Raw genomic sequence first — 21,718 nt, 5'->3', positions numbered from 1 at the left:
CACGACAAGCAACGCTTATTAGGCCAGGCACCAAAAACCAACGAAAAATGGTCGATGGAGTGCGGGGGGAGGGACGTGGGGGATGGTGTGGAAAAAACAATAACTGGGCTTTAACCCAACGCCTGGCATTGCCGCTGCTGCATGCACGCCTCATAAAAGTCTAATTAATTAAAATCGTGCCCGGACCAGCCAGCGGCAATCCCAGTGCCAGTGTCAGCCAGCAGCCAGGACACAGCCACTGCCTCAGCGTCAACGCTGCGTATGCGTAATGCGCTCAGGGATTCGTAGCTGACGACTGGCAGGCGCTAATTAAAAGCTTGCCGCATAACTTTTCTAACAGAGCACAGGGGGGGCGACAAAAAAATAAAATAAAGAAGGCAAAACTCATAGGAAAATAAAAATTATGGACTTTATCAATCGCAAAGACGAAGCAGATAATGCTCTGTGATTGAATATTTTGTAAGGGTTGAGATTTGTGCAAAGTAAACAATTCAAAGCATAAATATAAGCTCTAATATTTTAAAGAAATTGTTGTCTACTTCTGCCACTTTAAAGCTATTTTATTTACATCTTTATGAAGTATCTATCAATTTTATTTATATCTTTATTTATCATTTATTTATTATGCATTTTTGTTTATGCTTTGTTTATATTTTTCGTATTTAATTCATGGGATTTGAAAGGATTTATAAATATAATTTCATTTCGATTGTTGTAACCAATAAAACGAGAACCTTCAGATGTTACATTCAGCGCTTCAAAGTCTTCTCATACCTTTTATGGAGAGTGTATTCCTATAAGAAGTCGAAAGACAGTCAGTGAGCGACATTGTCTAAGAAAAGAATCAGCAAACTATAATGCCAGATTACACAGAAAGAAAAGAAAGTGGCAATTAAATATACCAATTAAGCAGCGATGCAAATGATGTTAAGAAATATTTGATGGATTTTTGTATGTATAATAATTAATGAATTGATTTTAAATCGATTCAAAATGCCACCATAATATTTATTTATATTTACATTTGTGTAATTATATTTTTTTGTATTATTAGATTTCAATTTTATATATTTTTATCAAGCCAAAGTCTTTGCTCCCAGATTATTGTTCATTTATTTTTCCCCAAGTGTAGCCTCTGCGCTTCTAAGCTCCACTTATCCCCCTACATCATGTACGTACGCATGTGTATGTGTGTATTTACGTGTGTATGTTGCAAACTTAATCAGCCCTTAAAATGTTAGTTCTTTGGCATCCCTGTTAGCCCTGGGGGGCGACTCGCTGTGAGGGAGAAAATCACTTTTAATAAACTTCTTTCGTACTATTGATGATTTTTATTGCGAGAGGTTTTGTTGCCGAGCCTAGGCGCGGGATGTTAATTAGATTTTATTATGGGCCAGGGCCAGGGCCTGGGCATGTGGGGGAGTTTGTCCTTTGAGCGCTTATGACAGGCAGTAGGGGCTGGTGTCGGTGGGGGTTTGGGCCAGATAATGCCGCTGGGGATTATGGCTTATTAAAAGGCTTATGAAAGTCAAAAGAAAAGTTTACTTAATTTCAGTTAGTTAAGCGCCAATGAAAGCCGCCCACTTGAGTATTGGCCAGGAGTCGCGGCGGTGGCTGGGGCAGCGGCAGTCGCTGTGGCAACAGCTACACCCCCCAACCACAAAAAAAAAGGGAAAAAGTCTCCCCTCAGCGTCGTTGCCAAATGGCCAATAAAAATGTCCTGACTTAGGGCCTAGGTCCTTTGGCAATTTTACAAGAATTTTTGGATTAGCCCTGCGCTGGCAGTTTATGGCCCAGCACATAAATTCAAATGCTGCCAAAAAAAACCAAAGACAAAAAACAAAACACATAATAAAATCAAATAAAAATCTGCAATAAACATCAAATTGACAAACACGTTGAGTGCAATATTGCCGGGCTCCTCCCACTTATTAGCATGACAACTTTTCGGGCACACAACAATTTCCATTTAATATCAAAATATATTTTTCATTTTGGCTTTTGCACATTTTTGTGGTCAGATTTTGGCGTTTTATAGATTTTTGTTTTCAATTACCGAAACGAGCGAACACAAATTTGATGAACTGGAAGTACAGTGCGGCATTGAATTAATTAAAAACTGTGTAATATTGAAAGTTATATTGCAATTTCTGCTATGGCTTTGAGTGCATATTAACATCGATTTGACTTTGGTACAATTATCATATCTAATCAATATTCAATCAGTCAACCAACAAAGCAAAAATGCATTGCTTTTTAGTCATAGATCACTGTAGACTACGCTTTCGCTGGGCTATCATTGGGTCCGGTCTGTCACGCTTGAGTGGCTTTCAGGACAGAGCAGGACGCGTCCTGCCACCTCAAGAGCACCTCAAGAACCTCTTCTAGTTCACGTGCCTTGGGGCGTATATTTTCCAAAGCAATTGTGAGCGCAATTGTGCGCACTTTTTTCCAAGCAGCTTGTCCTGCGCATTTTAATGTGCTTTTCCCCTTTTTCTCCTCCCTTTTTTTTTGTGATAAATATTGCTGAAAAAGAGTTGAAAACATGCTGGGCACGTGCTGATTGATGCAAAATGCGTAATGAGCGCGGTTATGTTTATGGGCCAAAGGAAAAAGAAAAGAAAACCAAAGGATAGAGAAAAAGTGGGAAAGAAATGAGCGAAGAAATAAAAAGGTCTTTCGGATAGATAACGACTGTCGGTGGTAAAGTTTTCTAATTATAATATACATGGCGGTTAGCCGAGTGGGTCGATGGGTGGGTGGCTCAGACATTTCTTTCCTTTCTTTAGATTTAATTTCTTTGTTCAAGTTCGAGGTAAAACGGCTATTCTAAAAAATAATCGCTGTGGGGCGTTTGGGCTATGATTTGTGTGGGTGTTAATAAAAAAAGGCAGGGACACTTAAGACCAAAGGACATCGATAAGGCATGTACGTCTGTCAGGAGTTTGGATATTTGTGATTTGCGATATTCGTTTTAAAGTTTGGAATGTTTTTTTACCTTATTAAAGGCAATTTTCGATGAGATGATTTTCAGTGCAGCAATATCTAACAGGGCTACAGCGATGTTAACATTGAAACGCGGTTAACTGCTACTTGTCGCTTACATTTAACAGCCTGCGGCCGAACTGCTTTAACAGCCTGCGGCCGCTCTGCTTTAACAGCACATGGTCTCTCTGCCTTAACATCATGTGGCCGCTTTGCTTTAACAGCTCTTCGTTAACAGCCCTTGCCCGATCAATGTTAACAGCCTGTGGCCGCTCTGCTTTAACAGTATGTGGCCGCTCTGCTTTCAAAGCTTGGGCCGCTCTGCTATTAGGTACCGATCTTCGTTAACAGTCTGTGGGCGCCTGCCGTTAACAGCTCACTGTCAGTGCTCTCTGAGAGCGTGCTCGATACATTCCATGCGGCTTATGAGCGCAGAGTTAAAAAACCATAGAAGTATAAAAAATAATGGAAAAAACTCTATTAAATTTGCTCATTATTAAAATTAGGAAATTATTATAATTGTAATTAAATATGGCATCAAGGCCTTTTGCTCTTTTAAATTGCTTTGCAGCACAGTCAACAGCGTTTTATTATAGCTTAATATTTAGTTTAAGAAACCAGCATATAAAATACCTATAAATGTAGTAAAAATTATTGTATTCTAAATACATGCGAGCGGCCCTGGCATTAGTCGCTTGGCCGATAAGATATTTTTTCATTATCATTCTTTTCCACAAACAATTCATGGAAATTTTGCTATTTATCAAGAGCCAACAACCGATTTGTGTCAACTGTTTTGCTAACAGTGCTACATATACATATGTAAACCTAACTGGAACAATCAGAAAGGGCCATTAATTATAGACAAGCACAGACAGAAAACTAGTTTTCCCATCAGGACACCACGGGAATACTCAGTTTGAATTGATAGTGAGCGCTCCGCAGTGCTATGGTGACCACGGTGTACGCGAGGAAGCCCACAATTAGAGCGGTGAGTCCAATGCGCCCGAAGAGCACTGAGAACAGATCCACGCTGTAGTACTGCATGAGGGACATGTCCTGTTCGTTGATGCGCATATGATAGGCACCCTTGTGCCGGAGGACATACTCCGTCCACCAGATGGCCGTCTCCATGGGCTTCATGGGTTGATCGCTGAACCTCAAGGCAAGCTCCTTGGCATTCGACGCATAGCTGGCATTGTGCAGCATCTCCTGTATCCCCTCGAGCACCACCTCGGGTGTGAGTTCATGCAAATTCAGACTCCTGGCAATGCCCAAACGTTCCATCCGCTCGGCATTCTTGTGCTGATCAAAGTAGACGGGCATCATGAGCATGGGCACGGCATAGTAGGACGCCTCAATGATGGACAAAAGTCCGCCCTGGGTGATGAATAGTTTCACATTCGGATGATGGAGAATCTCGCGCTGTGGCTGCCTCCGTCTCATGTACACATTATTCGATTTAATCTCCGACTCTCGCCGCTTGGTGGTCCAGACAACGCGTTGCTTCAGCTGCCCGAAGGCCGTCAGCATTGTTTCATGAAAGTCGTGCGGATACCACTTCTCCAGCATATCCGAAGCCATGGAGAAGTAGATGGCTCCATCGGTGGCACCGTCCAAGAAACTTTGCAGTTCCGCGCTCAAAGGATCGGGCTGTTGGGCCAAATGCATGCCACCAACCTCCACCAGATTGGGCACATTGGAGCGCACTCGCCCCAGGCTAAAGTGCTGATTGAGCAGAATTAGCGAGAATTTGCGGCGCATCTCATGCAGACTGCTCGAATCTGCGGCAAAGTGTCGCTTGTAGAGCTCCAGCTGACGTGGCAGGTAGATAAATCTCTCCACCAAACGCTCCTCGCTGATGAAGATCAAATTGATCCACTTTTCGAAGAGACTCAAGCCGGCTGTAAAGCCCATCGCGGACATGGGCTCGTAGACACTGGGCGCGGAATTACCAGCCAGAAAATCAATATTCCAAGCGCCACCAAATGCTGCAAGGCCCACCAGTGAGGCATTGTAGTGCTTGGCAAAGCCATACAGAGCATCCGTGTGTGGCACACCCAGCACCACCATCGAGAACTGGGCACTGGCATTGTGCAGCAGCGAACGAACTGCAGGATCCTCGAGTATCACCTTGGAGCAATTGTAAAAGTAATCAGCGACAAAGGAGGCCTCGTACCACTTGGTGGGTATCGCTGCTTCATAGTCGTTGAATTCCAGGTCTGAAAAATGCAGGGTGTCAATAGAGTTTAAGCACTTTTAAACAGTCTCTCGATTACTACCTTCAGTTAGCTCCTTGAGCTTCGCCACACGTATGTGTTGCACACCCTCAATGTCCGGCATGTACGACACGGGCGCCGATATCATTGTCACTCGATGTCCACGCGCCACCAGCTGCTGTATGTAGGGTCTAACCAGCACATACGATGAACCCCATGCGTATGTAAACACTGCCAATATATTGGCTGTCTGGGCAGTGTGCTGGCCGAGCAGCACCACGACCAGCAGACCAGCAAAGCCCAGACGCCCCACTACCATCTTGCAACTGGCAAACCGCACATGTCGCAGCTCGAAGTTAAACTGATTTTCAGACATGAACTGCTAAATTATTAGTGTGTGTACTGGGCCAGAATCTTATCAGCTGTTCGCTGTGAGCGCAAATTGGTGAGCGGTGGGTCAGACGCTTGTCAGTCGTGCTGGGAGCCCTCGATCGATATGTACAGACAGCGGCAATATCGATGGCGATCTGTGGTACCGATAATAGTCTGCCTGCTGGTGGCTCCCCTGGATTCCGCACAAATACTCTTCATCAATCCGTTTGAATTTCTTTCGCAATGCCTGCTAATGACACCGCTAATAGAGGGCCTGGCGCATCGGGGTCACCAATTGACGGTGGTTCACGCCTACGAAGTGTGCAAGCCCATAGAAAATGTGCGATTTATACGCGTGTTGGATGAGCATAATGCTAATACGTGTGAGTGTTTTGTTTAACAATGAAAAATTGTTTGAAAAATGTTTATTTTCCCTTTGTGCAGACTTTTCGGAATTCCTCTTCGCCTCAGTCAACAGCAAGTGGCGTGAAATGGTGTCCATTGGCACCTACATGATCAAGGGCTCGCTCAACATTCTCCACAATCAGGAGGTGCGTTCGCTGCTCGATTCGAATGCCACCTTTGATTTGGTTGTCGTGGAGCCGGCTTTTACGGATGTCACCTTTGGTCTGGCCACCCGCTTCAATGCTTCGCTGGTGGGTCTGGCCACCTGCGGTGCCGATTGGAACTTGAATAATCTAATGGGTCATGTATCCTCACCGCTGCTGGAGCCGCTACTGCCACTCGGACTGAGTGCTGTGGACAGCCTGTGGAGTCGCATCTACAATTGGTATTACATCTCCGAGGAGTGGCTGCTCATGCAGCTGGTCTTTCTGCCCAAACAGCGCCAGATACACGATCATTTCTTTGGCCACCTCGAGCAGAGCTTCAGCCGGACGCGGCACAACTTTGCGCTGATCTTGCTGAATCAACATTTCAGTTTATTTGCTGCTCGGTCGAGTGTGCCGGGCATGATCGAGGTGGCGGGCATGCACATACCCGCAGAGGATCCACAGCTGCCGGAGGATCTTCAACTCTTCATCGATGAGGCGCCGCAGGGTGTCATCTATTTTTCACTTGGTTGCGAGATGCAGAGCAAGGACTTGCCGGCTGAGACGCTCCGAATGCTGCAGGACATCTTTGCGGCCCTGCCACAGCGCGTGATTTGGAAGTTTGAGCGGCAGCCTCCTGCCAATCTCAGTGATAATATCTACATGGATGTCATGCTGCCACAACAGGCCATACTGGCGCATCCCAATGTCCGGCTGTTCATCTGCCACGGCGGCATGTTGAGCATCATCGAAGCGGCGTACTATGCCAAGCCCGTGCTGGGTTTTCCGCTCTTCTACGATCAGTACCGGAATGTGGATAGACTCGTCGTCGAGGGTGCCGCTCACATGCTAAAAATCGATGCATTGGACAGACAAGAGCTGCAGCAAACCATCCAAAGAATTATCAACCAACCAGAGTACCAGCAAAATGCCTTGGCCATATCCCAAAGATTTCGCGATCAGCCAATGCCACCCCTGCAGACGGCCATCTACTGGACGGAGTATGTCCTGCGGTACAAAGGAGCGCGGCATATGCGCATCTCCCCATCGCACATAAAGCTCATCGATTACTACTGTCTGGACAAACTGCTGATGATCTTTCTGCGTCTCTCATTTGTCGTGTCTTTGGTCTTTGTGGTGCTGTCCAAATGGACCCACGGCCTGAATTGGTTGGCCAAAATGGCAATGCGCCTGCAACGCGCGGCGTAGTTTTATTTTTGTTTGTTTTATTTTTCGCTTTAGTTTGTAATTATTTTATTGTACCCTTGGCGCAGATTACAGCTGGAACAATCGAATGATAAGTGATACGGCGCTATCTAATCTCAATTACCATTTCGTTTACGGCCGATTTAAAAGTGTTTCCATGTGTTATTTTAGCTACAATAGAGTGTTGGCAGACTGACAGATAGACAGTGGAATTTGATGCATTTTGTATTGTTGGTTATTATACCCGGTACTCGAAGAGTAAATAGGGTATATTGTATTTGTGCTGATAACGGTTGTATGTAACGCACAGAAGGAAACGTTTCCGACCCCATAAAGTATATATATTCTTGATCAGCATCAATAGCCGAGTCTATGTCTGTCTGTCTGTCTGTCCGTCTGTCCGTCCGTCTTGTTGAGCGCCTGGATCTCAGAGACCATAAAAGCTAGAGCCACCAAATTTTGCATCCATACTTTTGTGTGCTCACACTGTTACAAGTGTATTTCAAAAAAGAGCCACGCCTCCTTCCGCCTCCGCAAAAGGGCGAAAACCTGCCAAATCTACAATTTTGAAGATAGCCGAAAACTAAAAACCCCATTCCGTAGGGAATGACCATATCTATCAGATCACCAAATTGGGATACGATTGGATCATTATTATAGCCACAATGGAGAGACCCACCACGTTCCGCAGCTTATAGCAGCACACTCTGCTTCGCGCTGTTTATGGCCTCTCCCCCTGACACGTCTCTGCCACTGCCTCTGCCGCGACTCTGCAGTGTGTGTCTATAGGGGAGGGTGGCGAGCTAAAGGAGCGTGTTGGCTTGAGTAGTGTTGTTGATGTAGATGACAGATGAAGAAAAAATGTAAAATTTGACAAATAACCACTAAGTTGCAGATGTAGTACTGAGTGCCGGGTATAAAAGTTGTGACGCGTAAGAAGCGTCTCACACGTCCCTTCTCGTTTTAATCTGCATTTAAGCAGTGGGGGAATATGTTTGATGAGTAAATTGTAAAAATAAGTATGTATGTACAAAATAGAGTCATGGCTAATTGAATTCTTTATGAATTATTAAAAAATGCTGCTGGCTGACAGCAGCTTGTTGTTAATTATCTATAAGACTTAAACTGGTTTTAAAGAGATGGAAACATTATGCATATACACCGACGCGTAATCTACTCGTACAAATGCTGATATGAATGCTTAATGGAGTTAGGGGAAAAAAATCAACTACTGATTTACATAAATTAAATATTCAGTTTAAATGCACTTAAAGAATGCAAATAATTAAATAACATACAAATAATGCAATTTAATATAACAAATAATTAGGAATTATATTTCTTTTACATACATAAATATGTACATACATATGTAAATATGTGCAAAATATATGTAAACTGTATTTTTACAAAGTTTTTTTATCGAGTTAAATTTTGCCCTATAAAAACGCAAATTAAATTACTTAACTAAGCAATTTTCCCATTTGCAATCTTTAATATGCGTGAAAATAAATTGTTAAATAATAAAAGTAAAAATTAAAGATTTTTCATAGATTATGCAATTAATGCTTGAAAGGTTTTCTGTTTTATTTTTTTACTTAATGTACTCTTTGTGCTTTTTCTTATGCTTATAAAAATCTTATTACATTTTTGTATTTTTTTTATTTCCATAAACTTATTCCATGGCAGAACCAAAATGATCAACAATCAATCATGTGTAGGGCAAACTACTTGTAGTTCTCGGAGAACAAACACGCCTTTGTTTAAATACAAATGTACAAAAAGAACCACACACAGAGAGACTAAAATCAGCGAGCAATAAACAAAGAGAGAGAGAGAGAGAGCCAAAAGCTACGCCAAGAGAGTAAGCGCTGAACAGGGAGAGAGAGGCAGAGAGCGCGCGTTGCTCTCAAGCGATTGCATAACAACTAAATTGTTGTGTATAAACAAACAACAATGTTGTCAAGAGCACAAAGCCGGTGGACGCCTTCGATAAACGCTTAAATATATGTGTGCATAGATGTAGCTACAGTCTATACATACATATGTACATACTTTTGTACATATATTCTACATTTTGTACATAAAAACAAAAAAAAACTTTTCGTGTCGCGCTCCACTGAACTTCGATGAGCATATCATTTTTTGGTTGTTTGTTTCTTTTTGTGTGCCCGATAATTATATGGCAAAGTTCTGTGTTTGCCTGCGCCGATTAGTTGTCGTTGGCTGGCGGAACGCTTTGGACGATGAGAGTTTGCTGCTTTTTGCTGGCCCTGTGCCTGTGGCCACTGCTGAGTGTGACAGCGGCTGAGCAGCGGGTTCAAAGCTCAAACATTTTGGCTGTGTTTCCATTTACCGGGCGATCGCAGTACATATTCGCGGAGCAATATCTGAAGGAGTTGTCGCGTCGCGGCCACAATGTGACGGTAATCAACACTTTTGGCAGCGATAAGAATGAGCCCAACTTTCGGGTGATTGGCGCCACAAAGATACACGAACTGATGGCAGGTGAGACCGAAAGAAATCCCCAAATAAGTGCCAGGATATTTGATGTAGAATTTGCTTTTCTCCAGCCTTTGCTGCTGCTGATTTCAGTCAGTCTGCGGGTCAGTGGAAAATGCTGTCCATGACTACACAATTCCTCAACATGCTCACCGCCAATGTGCTGGAGGATCCCGCAGTGCAGGAGCTGCTAACCAGTCGTGAGTCCTTCGATTTGGTCATCATGGAAACGGTGCAGAATGAGGCGCTGTTTGGTCTGGCTCAGCATTTTGGAGCCCTCACCATTGGCATCTCCTCGTACGGCACCGATCGGCACATCGACGAGCTGATGGGCAACATATCGCCACTGTCCTACAATCCCATGCTGCTGTCCTCGCGCACGGAGCAAATGAACTACGAGGAGCGGCTGTGGAATGTCTGGGAGGCTGGTGTCGTGTGGCTGCACAAGCGTTTGATTCATTTGCCCAGCCAGAGGCAGCTCTACGGGAAGTACTTCCCAGAGGCTCGGCAGTCGTTGGAGCAGGTCATGGATGGCTTCTCGCTGATGCTGCTGGGACAGCACTTCAGTTTGAGTTATCCCCGGCCCTATCTGCCCAACATGATCGAGGTGGGTGGACTCCACCTACAGCAGCAGCGCAAGGTGCAGCCACTGCCCGCGGATATTGCTGCATTTGTGGAGCAATCGCCCCACGGTGTCATCTACTTCTCCATGGGCTCGAACATCAAGAGCGCCGATCTGCCGCCCTCAACACGCAAAGTGCTGATGGAAACTTTGGGCAGCCTGCCGCAGCGTGTGCTGTGGAAGTTCGAGGCGGATGAGCTGGAGGACAAGCCATCGAATGTGTTCATTAGCAAATGGTTCCCACAGCCGGACATCCTGGCCCATCCCAATGTGAAGTTGTTCATCACCCACGGCGGTTTGCTCAGCACCATTGAGAGCATTTACTTTGGCAAGCCCGTGCTGGGGCTGCCCGTGTTCTACGATCAACATTTGAATGTGCAGCGTGCCAAGCAGGCGGGCTACGGCCTGTCCGCCGATCTGTGGGGCAGCAACAGCACGGAGCTGCAATCGCTGATCCACGAGCTGCTCGACAATCCCAAGTATGCGCAGGCAGCGGCGCTCAAGTCCAAGCTGTTTGCCGATCAAAAGGAGACTGCCCTGGAGCGTGCCATCTGGTGGACGGAGTACGTGCTGCGCCACGAGGGTGCCACCCACTTGAGATGCGCCTCGCGGCAGCTGAACTTCGTGCAGCTTCACGGCCTGGATACTTGGGGTGTGATCGGAGCTGTCGCTGTTCTCTCACTGCTCGTCATTGTGCTTGCATTTAAGCTTTTCGTGCAAGCTTTGAGCTATGTCATAGCCAAACGTCGGCGGATAGACAACAAATTCAAGAAACATTAGAAATTGTGGGTGCCGAGAGGTCGAGTAGGTTCAGGCCGTCAATTGCGTTTGTACTTTGTTTTGTTTATTTCTATTAATAATAACTACTATTAGCTGTGTTACTTTGTGTCATGTGAAGGAGATTAACTAAAGTTTGGCATTTGTTAAGCCATATTTTAGGAGGCAAGCGAGTACTTATTGTGGTTGAAGCAAAGTTTAGATTTAATTTTGACAAAATACCTTAGTGAAAGTCATAATAATGGTTAAATATAATATTACTGAATGTATTTTAAAATATTTGAATTATTTTCTACTAAAATCAATCATGGAAATGGCACGATAATAATTGTTAAACGTAGCCAATCGACTTTTATGACTAAAACTCTATTAATCCTTCCATTAAGAAGCATTTAACGCTGCATTTACGGCATGTATTCACAGAAAATGTATCTAACATTGCAAAAGATTCTAATAAAACTGACATTAAGACACATAAATTGGATGCAATGGAGAGACTTACGACTGTCTATGACGTTTACGGGAATAATTATGGGCATGCAAAGAGCAAGTATTTGGTTTTTAAATTTTTAAAAAATTAAAAAAATATACCTGAGTCTTAGTTTCAGTCACAAAAGCTAGCCCAAACGCGAATCGAAGTCATTTGCAATTGCATTCCATACTTTTCCGATACTTTATCTTGCCATACGTATTTAATAGTCCCAGATAATACTTCGATTCTCCAAAGTACACAACAGCTATGAATGAGCTTTATAATTTGCATGTAATCAGCTACCCCCAGACCTAATCTTACCTAATCTATCTCCAACATTTAATGGCATTATCATGCTGACAATGCACGCACAATCCAGACAAAACTCGTACATCATGATGGCATTCGCGTTCCGTCTTTGAACTTGACAGTGTCATGCTGTCAGAGGAAAATAAACACACTGAGGCAATTGTCGGAGCAATTTTAATCAACCCATCCATAAATTATAGTAGTGGAGGAGGCTGTATGGAAAGACTAAGGGAATGCATGACGCTGGGGGCTGGGGGTGTGTGTAGATTGTGCCCACAATTTACAATTGCCTTAGGCTAAAAAATTGTTATCGCATCGCGGGGCCTATTGGGGGGTGTGGGAGATATGTTTTTTTAATGTGGGGCCTCGACTATACGGAATCTCGTACACCCGATTCAGTGTATTTCTGGTCTCCATTAGCTACGGAGCGATGTTGGTGCTGCAGTCTCTATTGGGTCTCCTGTTGCTCTGGCCGCTGTGCAGCCTGGAGGCAGCTCGCATACTGGCAATATTCCCCTTTCCGGGTCCCTCGCAGTACATCAATGTGGTGCCCTATCTGAAGGCATTGGCTGCCCGTGGGCACGAAGTGACCTCCGTTAATGCCTTTCCGCAGAAGAAACCTCTGAAGAACTTTCGTGACATTCCAGTGCTGGAAGTGTTTGAGAATTATGATGGTAGCTCCGTTTTTTCTTTATCATTTAGAAGTTCCATTTACAATCTGTGTTTATTTTAGATATCATCACTCAGGTCAGTGGACCCATGAACATCTGGGAAGAGAACAATTTCATCAACGAATTCTTTGTGGGCATAACGCGCGCGGTGTTCCTGAATAAAGAGGTGCAGGAGACGCTTCTGCCGCCCGGCAAGGATCACTTTGATTTGATTATTGTGGAGGCCGCTCGCACGGATGCTTACTATGGTTTCGCGGCACACTTTGATGCGCCCATCATTGGTGTGTCCACCTTTGGGACTGACTGGAACATTGATGAGTTGGTGGGCAATGCCTCACCCTTGTCGTATATTCCACTGCCGACGACGGGCTTTACGGATCGCATGACCTACCGGCAACGCCTCACAAACTTCGTGGACACATCGATTGCCTGGCTCAACTATAACCTCGTGCACATGCCCAGCCAGGAGGAGCTCTACCGGAAATATCTGCCTGCGGCTGCAGCCCGTGTGCCGCTCACGGAACTCAATCGAAACTTCTCCTTGGTGCTGCTCAATCAGCACTTTTCGCTGAGCTTTTCGCGTCCGTATGTGCCCAACATGATCGAGGTGGGCGGACTGCACATATCCCACACCCCAGCGCCGCTGCCCAAGGACATCGATGAGTTCGTTCAGGGCTCGGGCGAGGCGGGTGTCATTTATTTCTCTCTCGGCTCCAATGTGAAGAGCAAGGATCTGCCCGTGGAGACGCGGGAAAAGATGCTGAAAACATTTGCCAGCCTGCCGCAGCGTGTGCTGTGGAAATTCGAGGATGATCAGCTGCCGGGCAAGCCATCGAATGTGTTCATCAGCAAGTGGTTCCCACAGCCGGACATCCTGGCCCATCCCAAGGTCAAGCTGTTCATCACCCACGGCGGTTTGCTCAGCACCATCGAGAGCATTCATCACGGCAAGCCGGTGCTGGGGCTGCCCTTCTTCTACGATCAGTTCCTGAATGTGGAGCGTGCCCGGCAGGCGGGCTTTGGCCTGGGCCTCGATCACAAGTCGATGACGCAGCAGGACTTCCAACAGACCATCCAGCGGCTGCTGAAGGAGCCACAATTTGCGGAGAAGGCACAACAGATGTCCGCCCGGTATCGCGATCAACCGATGAGCCCGCAGGAGACGGCCGTCTGGTGGACAGAGTACGTGCTGCGGCACAAGGGTGCGCCGCATATGCGAGTGGCCGGACAGGACTTGAACTTTTGGGCATATCACAGCATCGATGTCATAGGCACCCTACTGGCTGGTGCTCTCTTTATCGCTTTACTCTTCGTATTTGTTCTCAGCAAGTTGGCCAAGCTGGCAGGTTTCGGGCACTCAAAGACGAAAAAGCACAAGAAACAGTAGGAAGCTTAGAATAAAATTAATCTAACGTTTAAAAATGATGTATTTGGCTATGATTTTGTTTATTTTCATTATTGATTTACAATGCAAATAAAGTGTGAAGCAGATAAGATAACTGCATTGAGATGATGAAATTAAGCGAGCAGCGCGCTCTCTTTTACTCATAATTTCGTTGTGCTCGGTATGCATGTGAGCACAAATAAGAACCGTTAGAGAAGGCGACAGCATTTCGGCTACTGAGATGAACGCATTAATACTCTTTCTTGTTTCAGCAAACAAATGCAAATGCAAATACAACAAATAATAATTATCTACAAGTGATTATTTGTTGCTGCAGCCGAAGAATCTCCCCGCTGCTCAACCTTTCTTTAATTTATGGCAGGCTGAATGCTTTAGTTCTTATCAAGAACAAAATAAAAGAAGTGTCATTGTGGGTCTGCTCTGTGCAGCAGCAAAACCCTTAAATTTCCACTCTCCCGCTCTCACCAGTTTAGTTTCTGCAGGGAGTTTGACGTTCGACGGTGCCTTGCCTGATCGATCATGTTCGCTCTTCGAACTTGCCCGTTGTTGTTGTTTTTGTTGCTGCCCAGCTACCTGCAGGCGGCACGCATTCTCGCATTGTTTCCCATACCCAGCCCTTCGCATTATTACTATGCGCTGCCCTACCTCAAGTCATTGGCGTTGAAGGGCCATCAAGTGACATCGATTAATCCGTATCCGCAAAAGCAGCCGATTGAGAACTTTCGAGATATTCCCATACCCGAAGTGTTTGACAATTTGGAAGGTAATTGGACCACAGCTCCAGCTTCATTTCAAATTTGTAACCTGTAATCTGTTTTCTTATCATTTCAGAGTTTCTTTCTAGAGCCATACAAACCACCTCACTGTGGGCCTCCAATAATATTGGCAACGAGTACTGTGTGAATCTCACCAAGGCGGTGCTGAACAATGATCAGGTGCGTCGCGAGATCCTCAAACCAGGCGCGGCTCAATTCGATCTCATTGTTATGGATCTTTGGCGGCTGGATGCACTCTACGGACTGGCTGGCTACTTCGATGCACCGATCATTGGCCTGGCACCCTACGGCACCGACTGGAAGATCGATGAATTGGTGGGCAATACTTCACCCAGTTCCTACCTCCATTTGCCCACCACGACGCATGCATTTCCAGATCGTGACACATACTCTGGACGCTTAAATCACTTTGTGGAGCGTGCTGTATCCTGGGTCAACTGGCGCTGGAAGTTCCTGCCCAAACACGAACAAATTTATGGCAAATACTTTGGTCGCGTGGCGGATAAAGTTTCTTTATCGAAGATCGCCAGCAACTTTGCTTTGATCTTGGTCAATCAGCATTTCACCTTGGCGCCCCCACGTCCCTATGTGCCGAATATGATTGAAGTCGTTGGACTGCACATTGATGATCAGCAGCCAAAGAAGCTGCCCAAGGACATGGAGGACTTTATCCAGGGCTCTGGCGAGGCGGGTGTAATTTACTTCTCTCTTGGCACAATTTTTGAGAGCAAAAGTTTGTCCAACGAACGGCTGCAAATGCTGCTGCAGACCTTTGCCAGCCTGCCGCAGCGTGTGCTGTGGAAATTCGAGGATGAGCGACTGCCGGGCAGGCCACAGAATGTTTTCATCAGCAAATTCTTCCCGCAGCAGGCTGTGCTGGCCCACCCAAAGGTCAAACTATTCATCACACACGGAGGCATGCTCAGCACCGTCGAGAGTCTCCACTTTGGTAAACCCATGCTGGGACTGCCCTGCTTCTTCGATCAATTCCGGAACATGGATCACGTACAGCGCATGGGACTCGGCCTCGTGCTGAGCCATCAAGAAATGACCGCTGCGGACTTCAAGTCTGCGCTTCTACGTTTGCTCACCGAGGAGAGTTTTGCCATCAATGCAAAGGAAACTTCCAAACGCTATCGAGATCAGCCCATGACGGCGCTGGCGAAGGCCAACTGGTGGACGGAGTACATCCTGCGGCACAAGGGTGCAGCTCACATGCGTGTGGCTGGCAGGGAGCTGGATTTTTTCACCTATCACAGTCTGGATGTTATTGGCACGCTACTGGGTGGTGCTCTGGTGTGCCTTGTGCTCATTGTGGCTCTGCTGTGGCAGCTGGCACGCTTGGCTGGACTTGGACAATCTAAGCAGAAAAAGCAAAAGAATCTGTAGAAAATAAGGATTAAGTTTTATAAATTTATAAGGAACATGCAATTTAAGAACATATTCATAAGAATATCTCTTGAAAATGAACATCTTTCCGATTTCAATTTGTCTTTTAGTGCAGAATAAATAATTAATGAATACAAAAATAAATAAACAAATTTTTAAATAGGCGCGTTAAATAGTAAATAGTATATTGAAGTTTATTGTAAATATCTAGCCTATTTTTCTCGCCTACAACAAGTGACATTTGATTAGATTATCTTCAGTTTTAAACATTTGTTTGTCGCCATGGAAAATGCCTTCCGTCTGTAGATTAACATTTTATTGTGTTTGTCTGCAGCTGATAAGTCTATCTGCCACTTTTAGATACGCGTAGCATGCGTGTTATCTTTAAGAAATAAAATATGTACACCCAACAACAGTGGGCTGTAACCGAGAAGGCTGTTAATGGAGTGCGGTAACATGCGGTTAACAGCGTTGGAGAGTTAACAGCTCCCTGTTAGAGCTGCTGCAATGCACAAAGTCTGCTAAGCATCTGTGGGATATTCCTGTATTTTAAAGAAGTGTTCAAAAAATTAAACTTAAATTCCAAAAATAATTTAAAAATATACGCTCAATTTTATTTGGTATACATAAATACCTCATACGCATATTTTCATGTAATTCTAAATGATTTCCTGCCTCTTGATTGGCCGCTCTGTAGAATATCGAGTGCACCCATGAGATTCCCACACAACGCAGGCATTTTATTTGCAACCAAAATGATGGGGATATTGTGAATATCGCTCGCTGTATTTATTATATAACGATGCTTTTCTGGTCACACACAAAAGCTGCTCGATTGCCGATTGCCCGAATTGCCCGTGTGCAGTGAATTATGGAATATGCATACAAATATTTTGGGTGTATCCGTGTACGTGTTGCGGCAGCGTGCATGAGTGTGTGACTGTCTGTAACTATCTCTCTCTGTATGTGTCTGTGTATTTATTAACCGCTGCCAATCAGTTGCATGCGCTGCGTATGCGTAATATTAAATTGCATGGAGTCACTTCCGTTGGATTGGTTTGGGCTCTCGTGCCGTGGCTGTTTTTGGCCGCATTGCCAAATGCGTAATCAAAAATTCATGAGCTATATAAATGTGGTGTGGTGTGGCTACCAATAGCCATTAGCCCTTGCCATTGCCATTGCCATTGAACCCCCCGCTCCCCCTGCCCATGGGTATGTTGCTATGCAAATGTAGATAATTTCATGCGATTTAGGGTTGGTGGATCAGCCCAAACCCAGCGATTGATCCCCCATTAAATGGCCTCCATGGCTGTTCCGCGAACAGGCAGAAACAATTTAATGATGTCCTGTTTTGTGGTCTGACGCGTTTTTAATGAGCTCTTGATTATCCCACCCATCCTGCCCAATACGATATCCTCTTCAATATTCGCATTAAAAGTATTTTTCATTCACAGTTTAATTGCCACGGACACATGGACACAGCGCAGCGCAGTGCATTGCATCGTCTTTTTTGTTGCTTTTGTCTCAAGCCAACGAATTATTCACGCAATGTCAGCAAAATCCAATTTGCAGTCACAGAAATGTTTGTCCAAATGTGTGATCTGCATGCTGGACGGGCATCTGAATCTGTTACTTGTCCAAGCAAATCGAATCGCTTCACAGCACTTTTCCTTTTTTCTATTTTACTTCCCCCTCTACCCGTCTCTCTCTCATTCTTTCTGTTGTTTTTACAAGCATTTTCGCCTGCAACTGGCATTGCAAATTGGTTCAAAAATATGCTACAACATGAACTCAATGTTCCGGTTACCTTTTCCCAAGCATTTTTCATCAAATTTTTGCTCTAGTCGAAGCAAAAGTAGATTTTTTTTGGCACTACATTTTTTGCATTGGATTTTTGGATTGTTTGTTTGTTTGCTCAGATTGGAAGTGCAATGATTTCTTCACAGTTTGCAGCAGTTTGAAATTAAATTTCTAGCCAAAAGTTGGTTTTCTTTTTGGTTCTTGCAGTAAGAAAATTTTAGTGTTTAGGTAAGCAGTGCAAGCAGGGCAGGGGCGCTGTTGACCGTCTCAGCTTAACAGTATGTTAACAGCCGCTCGCGGTAACAGCGCACTGTTAGCGATCTCACGATCCACACGGCTCTGGAGCAGATAGGTAAAATTCAATAATGCAGTGAAAATATAAAAAAAAATTATAAAAATATGCAGTTGGCGATTATCCTCATCTACCTTTGCCTATAATCAATTAGTGTCTTGAAAATATAAGCGTGCAGCATATTTAATTGGAGGATTAAGAATTCCTCAATTGATTTATAACCCTTTATGCACCTATAACATGTGTTTTATACCCTTTATATACCCTTTATATACCCTTTATATACATTTTATATGCCATTCTGTTTGCCTACGAAGTTGGCAGAGGAAACAGCTCGTCCCAGACCTGATATCTCTCCAAATGAAAGCCTCCCGTTTTGGCCGTCAGCTGTGTATCGATTTCCAGGTAGTTTTTATCCTTACAATTATACCGTGGCCAGTGCAGATCTTTCAGGTACTCATCGGTCTTGTTGTGGGGATCCCTAAAAAGCGCAGAATTATCAGATGTGCATTCAATAAAAAAGAAATGCTTACCCCTTGGCGGCAAACTGCGTCCACATGCGTGTGAGTCGCTCAATCGTTTGATTCTCGGGATCCTCGCGCTTGAGCAGAGGACCCACCAGCGAGAAATGGAACAGATAAATGAGCTCATCATGATGCACAGGCCCTGAAAGGGGGTATAAAATATAACATACTGTCAATCTCTCACTTACTTACTGTCTCCTACCCATTGCTTCGTGATTCGTGAAGAAGCTGTATCTGCCCCTATAGCGAAACAAGTACACATAGACGGGTGTGTGTGGCGCCATCAGGCGCACAAACCGATTGAAGGCCACACCAATCAGAGCATCGCTGTAGAGTTCGCCCCAGCCCTTGAGGGACTGTGGATACTCCAGTTTCTGGACATTGCCCAAATACTTCTCACGCAGCACGCGACTGGCGACACGTGAGTGGTCCGTGTCCCGCTCGTAGACCAGTGGAATCGGTGCATAGTGCTCCCAGTCTCTGTTGTAGTTGCCAACGATGCTCGCGTCATTCAAGTCAACTGCAAAAAGAGAGGAGAGCAGGTGAAGAGAGCAGCAAAGGGAAGAACGCTTGAAGCCGCACTCACAGAATGCCGCGAATAGAAACTCAAACTCGGTGATGCCCGTGATGAGGGGCACCTTGTAGAAGTCCCCCCTCAGGGCGGTCGTGTAGGGATCCTCCACGAGGAAGCGCTCCTGCCCAAAGTCCTCCTCGATCACCACTTGCCAGTTGAGCACAGGTGTCCCGCCGTACTCAAACATGCCTTTGGACGTGCTCACATAATCCAGGGCGGGCTTCCGCCTCAGGCAGTCCACCAGCTGCCTTGCCGGCTCCTGCGGACACTTCAATAGCCGCGCCTGCCGCTGCGCCAGCTGCAGGTCAGTGCGCTGGTACTTTAAGTGGCCATAGGGCGAGCCACTCATGCAGATGCCACGATGGAAGAGACCGCGCGACATGGGCGACAGCATGTGCAGGCCAATGCTGATGCTGCCCACACTGTAGCCCAGCAGAGTCACCTGCTGGGGATCGCCGCCGAAGCGATGGATGTGCTGTTGGATCCAGCGCAGGGCCAGCACTTGATCCTTGAGTCCGGCATTGCCGGGTGCGTCGGCAGTGCCGGTGGCCAGGAAGCCCAGGCTGCCCAGTCGATAGTTAAGCGTCACCAGCACGCAATCTCGGTCCATCAGGGGCTCCGGGCCGGCCAGATACTTGCTCTGACCCGAGAACGCATAGAAGCCGCCGGGATGAAGGAACACAATCACTGGCTTGCGACTCTGCACACACTTTGTGTACACATTAAGGCGTAGACAGTCCTCGGAGACGTCTGTCAGATTATCCCTCGGCTGGGGACACATCGGTCCATCCTCCGTCGCATCAAGGACACTCGGCGACCAAGGCTTCACGGGCTTGGGGTTGAGGAAACGCAGCGCACCCAACGGCGGCTCTGCATAGCGTATGCCACGGAAGGCGTGGAAGGGCAAACCCAATCTGGAGGTGAGTGTGGCACCCCGCACGCGTCCCAAGTCGGTCTGCACCTCAATGCAACACACGGAGGATGAGCAGCAGCTAATTGCCAGCAGAATCACCACCAAGATCTGGTTCATCTTGCTGCGGTTCGACGTCAACTGAAAGTTTCCCGATTTAGTTTGGGGTTTTTATACAAAAAAGTCTCGTGGGGATTTACCCACAGACGATTAAAGCCTATACAAAAAGTCGAATGCAGGGCAGCAAAAATGTTAGTATATGAACACCGAGAGAAAATATGCACTGCTCATGGTTTTAGTTACACTTAGACTACAAAAATTGTACCAACAGTAGAAATGTATTTTTACAGGAAGTGAAAATTTAAGAAAATTAAGACTTTTAAGCTGTTAATTAATATAAAAATTGTATTTACATTATATAAAAATATTTGAATAAAAGAAATGTAATTTCTAAAGGAAACATTTAAATTTAAATTTAAATCATATTTAAAAATGTATTTCAAATACTTAAATTTAAATTAATAAAATGTGCATATTTCCTACAGATTCTTAAATGTTTTCTGTGTGTTTTAAATTTATTTTAAATTGAATTTATTTTTATTGAAACATTAAGAGCATACAAGAAAATAAATTCTATTTTAAAATTCAAAATGGTACTCCGTTTTTTTAAATATTTGATTTACGTATTTTAAAGTGTTTTATACATTTTTTGTAACTGAATTTAAAATGTCCTTTTTATTAGTTAATATTAAATAAAATGAAATACTTGTGTCCTTTTTTTAATGTGCCTTTATTCTCTCAGTGTACACATGTGTATTGTAGACTTAAAGGCAGACGTTGCTGCTCAGCTGAATAGTCACGTTCGATAAATAAGAACAGCAAAGCATCATCTAGGGAGGACTGTGACTCAAATGAAAGGAAACTTGTTGTGCATTCAGTTCTTGATAAGCTCCAGTTCAATGAATTCTGATGTTGATCTAATATGAATCAATCTAAATAAAGACTTTTTAAGTGGAATCTGAAATTAATTGATTAATTTGCCAGCTCCTCATCTTAATTGAGTGTCTAAAAATGTGCTCGCCGTTATGCATTTGTCTATAAAGAATGTGATATAATGAAGGTCAATTTTCCAATACATTTACGTAATTTGTAATATAACAGGTAATAAATATGAGAGCTAATCGTGACATTCAGATGTCAGTCAAAATAAGCTTTCTATTAGAGGAAAGAACCCACTGTTGAAGCCTCCCTTTTGAGCTGCTGCTGCTGCTGCCACAAGAAGAACAATCACTTGATGGCTGTAATTTTAAGGCGGGTCCTGCGTGGCTGGCATTAAAGCCGCCGACATTTCCGCGACGGACG

The 21,718-nt window shown here is 44.8% G+C and overlaps 6 protein-coding genes across 6 annotated transcripts; 4 read left to right on the top strand and 2 right to left on the bottom strand.

The window, feature by feature from the left end:
- Window positions 1-3,584: 3,584 nt before the first annotated feature.
- Window positions 3,585-5,551, bottom strand: LOC117898107 (UDP-glucuronosyltransferase). Its single transcript, XM_034807291.1, has 2 exons — window positions 5,268-5,551; window positions 3,585-5,207 (listed from the first exon to the last, which is right to left on the bottom strand). The coding sequence occupies exons 1-2, from the start codon at window positions 5,521-5,523 to the stop codon at window positions 3,880-3,882; spliced, it is 1,584 nt and encodes a 527-aa protein (XP_034663182.1). The 5' UTR covers window positions 5,524-5,551; the 3' UTR covers window positions 3,585-3,879.
- Window positions 5,552-5,687: 136 nt separating this feature from the next.
- On the top strand, window positions 5,688-7,475 carry LOC117898108 (UDP-glucuronosyltransferase). Its single transcript, XM_034807292.1, has 2 exons — window positions 5,688-5,959; window positions 6,021-7,475. Exons 1-2 carry the CDS (start codon window positions 5,701-5,703, stop codon window positions 7,334-7,336), a joined length of 1,575 nt encoding a protein of 524 aa, XP_034663183.1. The 5' UTR covers window positions 5,688-5,700; the 3' UTR covers window positions 7,337-7,475.
- Window positions 7,476-9,433: 1,958 nt separating this feature from the next.
- Window positions 9,434-11,266, top strand: LOC117897192 (UDP-glucuronosyltransferase 2A2). The gene is made up of 2 exons (XM_034805892.1): window positions 9,434-9,841; window positions 9,907-11,266. Exons 1-2 carry the CDS (start codon window positions 9,580-9,582, stop codon window positions 11,235-11,237), a joined length of 1,593 nt encoding a protein of 530 aa, XP_034661783.1. The 5' UTR covers window positions 9,434-9,579; the 3' UTR covers window positions 11,238-11,266.
- Window positions 11,267-12,430: 1,164 nt separating this feature from the next.
- LOC117897193 (UDP-glucuronosyltransferase 2A3-like) lies at window positions 12,431-14,188 on the top strand. Its single transcript, XM_034805894.1, has 2 exons — window positions 12,431-12,689; window positions 12,749-14,188. Exons 1-2 carry the CDS (start codon window positions 12,446-12,448, stop codon window positions 14,071-14,073), a joined length of 1,569 nt encoding a protein of 522 aa, XP_034661785.1. The 5' UTR covers window positions 12,431-12,445; the 3' UTR covers window positions 14,074-14,188.
- A 357-nt stretch (window positions 14,189-14,545) lies between these two features.
- Window positions 14,546-16,256, top strand: LOC117898867 (UDP-glucuronosyltransferase 2B14-like). Its single transcript, XM_034808546.1, has 2 exons — window positions 14,546-14,854; window positions 14,923-16,256. The coding sequence occupies exons 1-2, from the start codon at window positions 14,611-14,613 to the stop codon at window positions 16,254-16,256; spliced, it is 1,578 nt and encodes a 525-aa protein (XP_034664437.1). The 5' UTR covers window positions 14,546-14,610.
- A 2,250-nt stretch (window positions 16,257-18,506) lies between these two features.
- Window positions 18,507-20,487, bottom strand: LOC117897880 (venom carboxylesterase-6). Its single transcript, XM_034806955.1, has 4 exons — window positions 19,459-20,487; window positions 19,075-19,392; window positions 18,882-19,014; window positions 18,507-18,829 (listed from the first exon to the last, which is right to left on the bottom strand). The coding sequence occupies exons 1-4, from the start codon at window positions 20,474-20,476 to the stop codon at window positions 18,658-18,660; spliced, it is 1,641 nt and encodes a 546-aa protein (XP_034662846.1). The 5' UTR covers window positions 20,477-20,487; the 3' UTR covers window positions 18,507-18,657.
- Between the last annotated feature and the right edge of the window lie 1,231 nt (window positions 20,488-21,718).

The sequence above is a fragment of the Drosophila subobscura genome, chromosome O (assembly GCF_008121235.1).
Source record: "Drosophila subobscura isolate 14011-0131.10 chromosome O, UCBerk_Dsub_1.0, whole genome shotgun sequence".
Lineage (NCBI taxonomy): Eukaryota > Metazoa > Arthropoda > Insecta > Diptera > Drosophilidae > Drosophila > Drosophila subobscura.
This window is presented reverse-complemented; position numbering and strand designations above follow the sequence as displayed.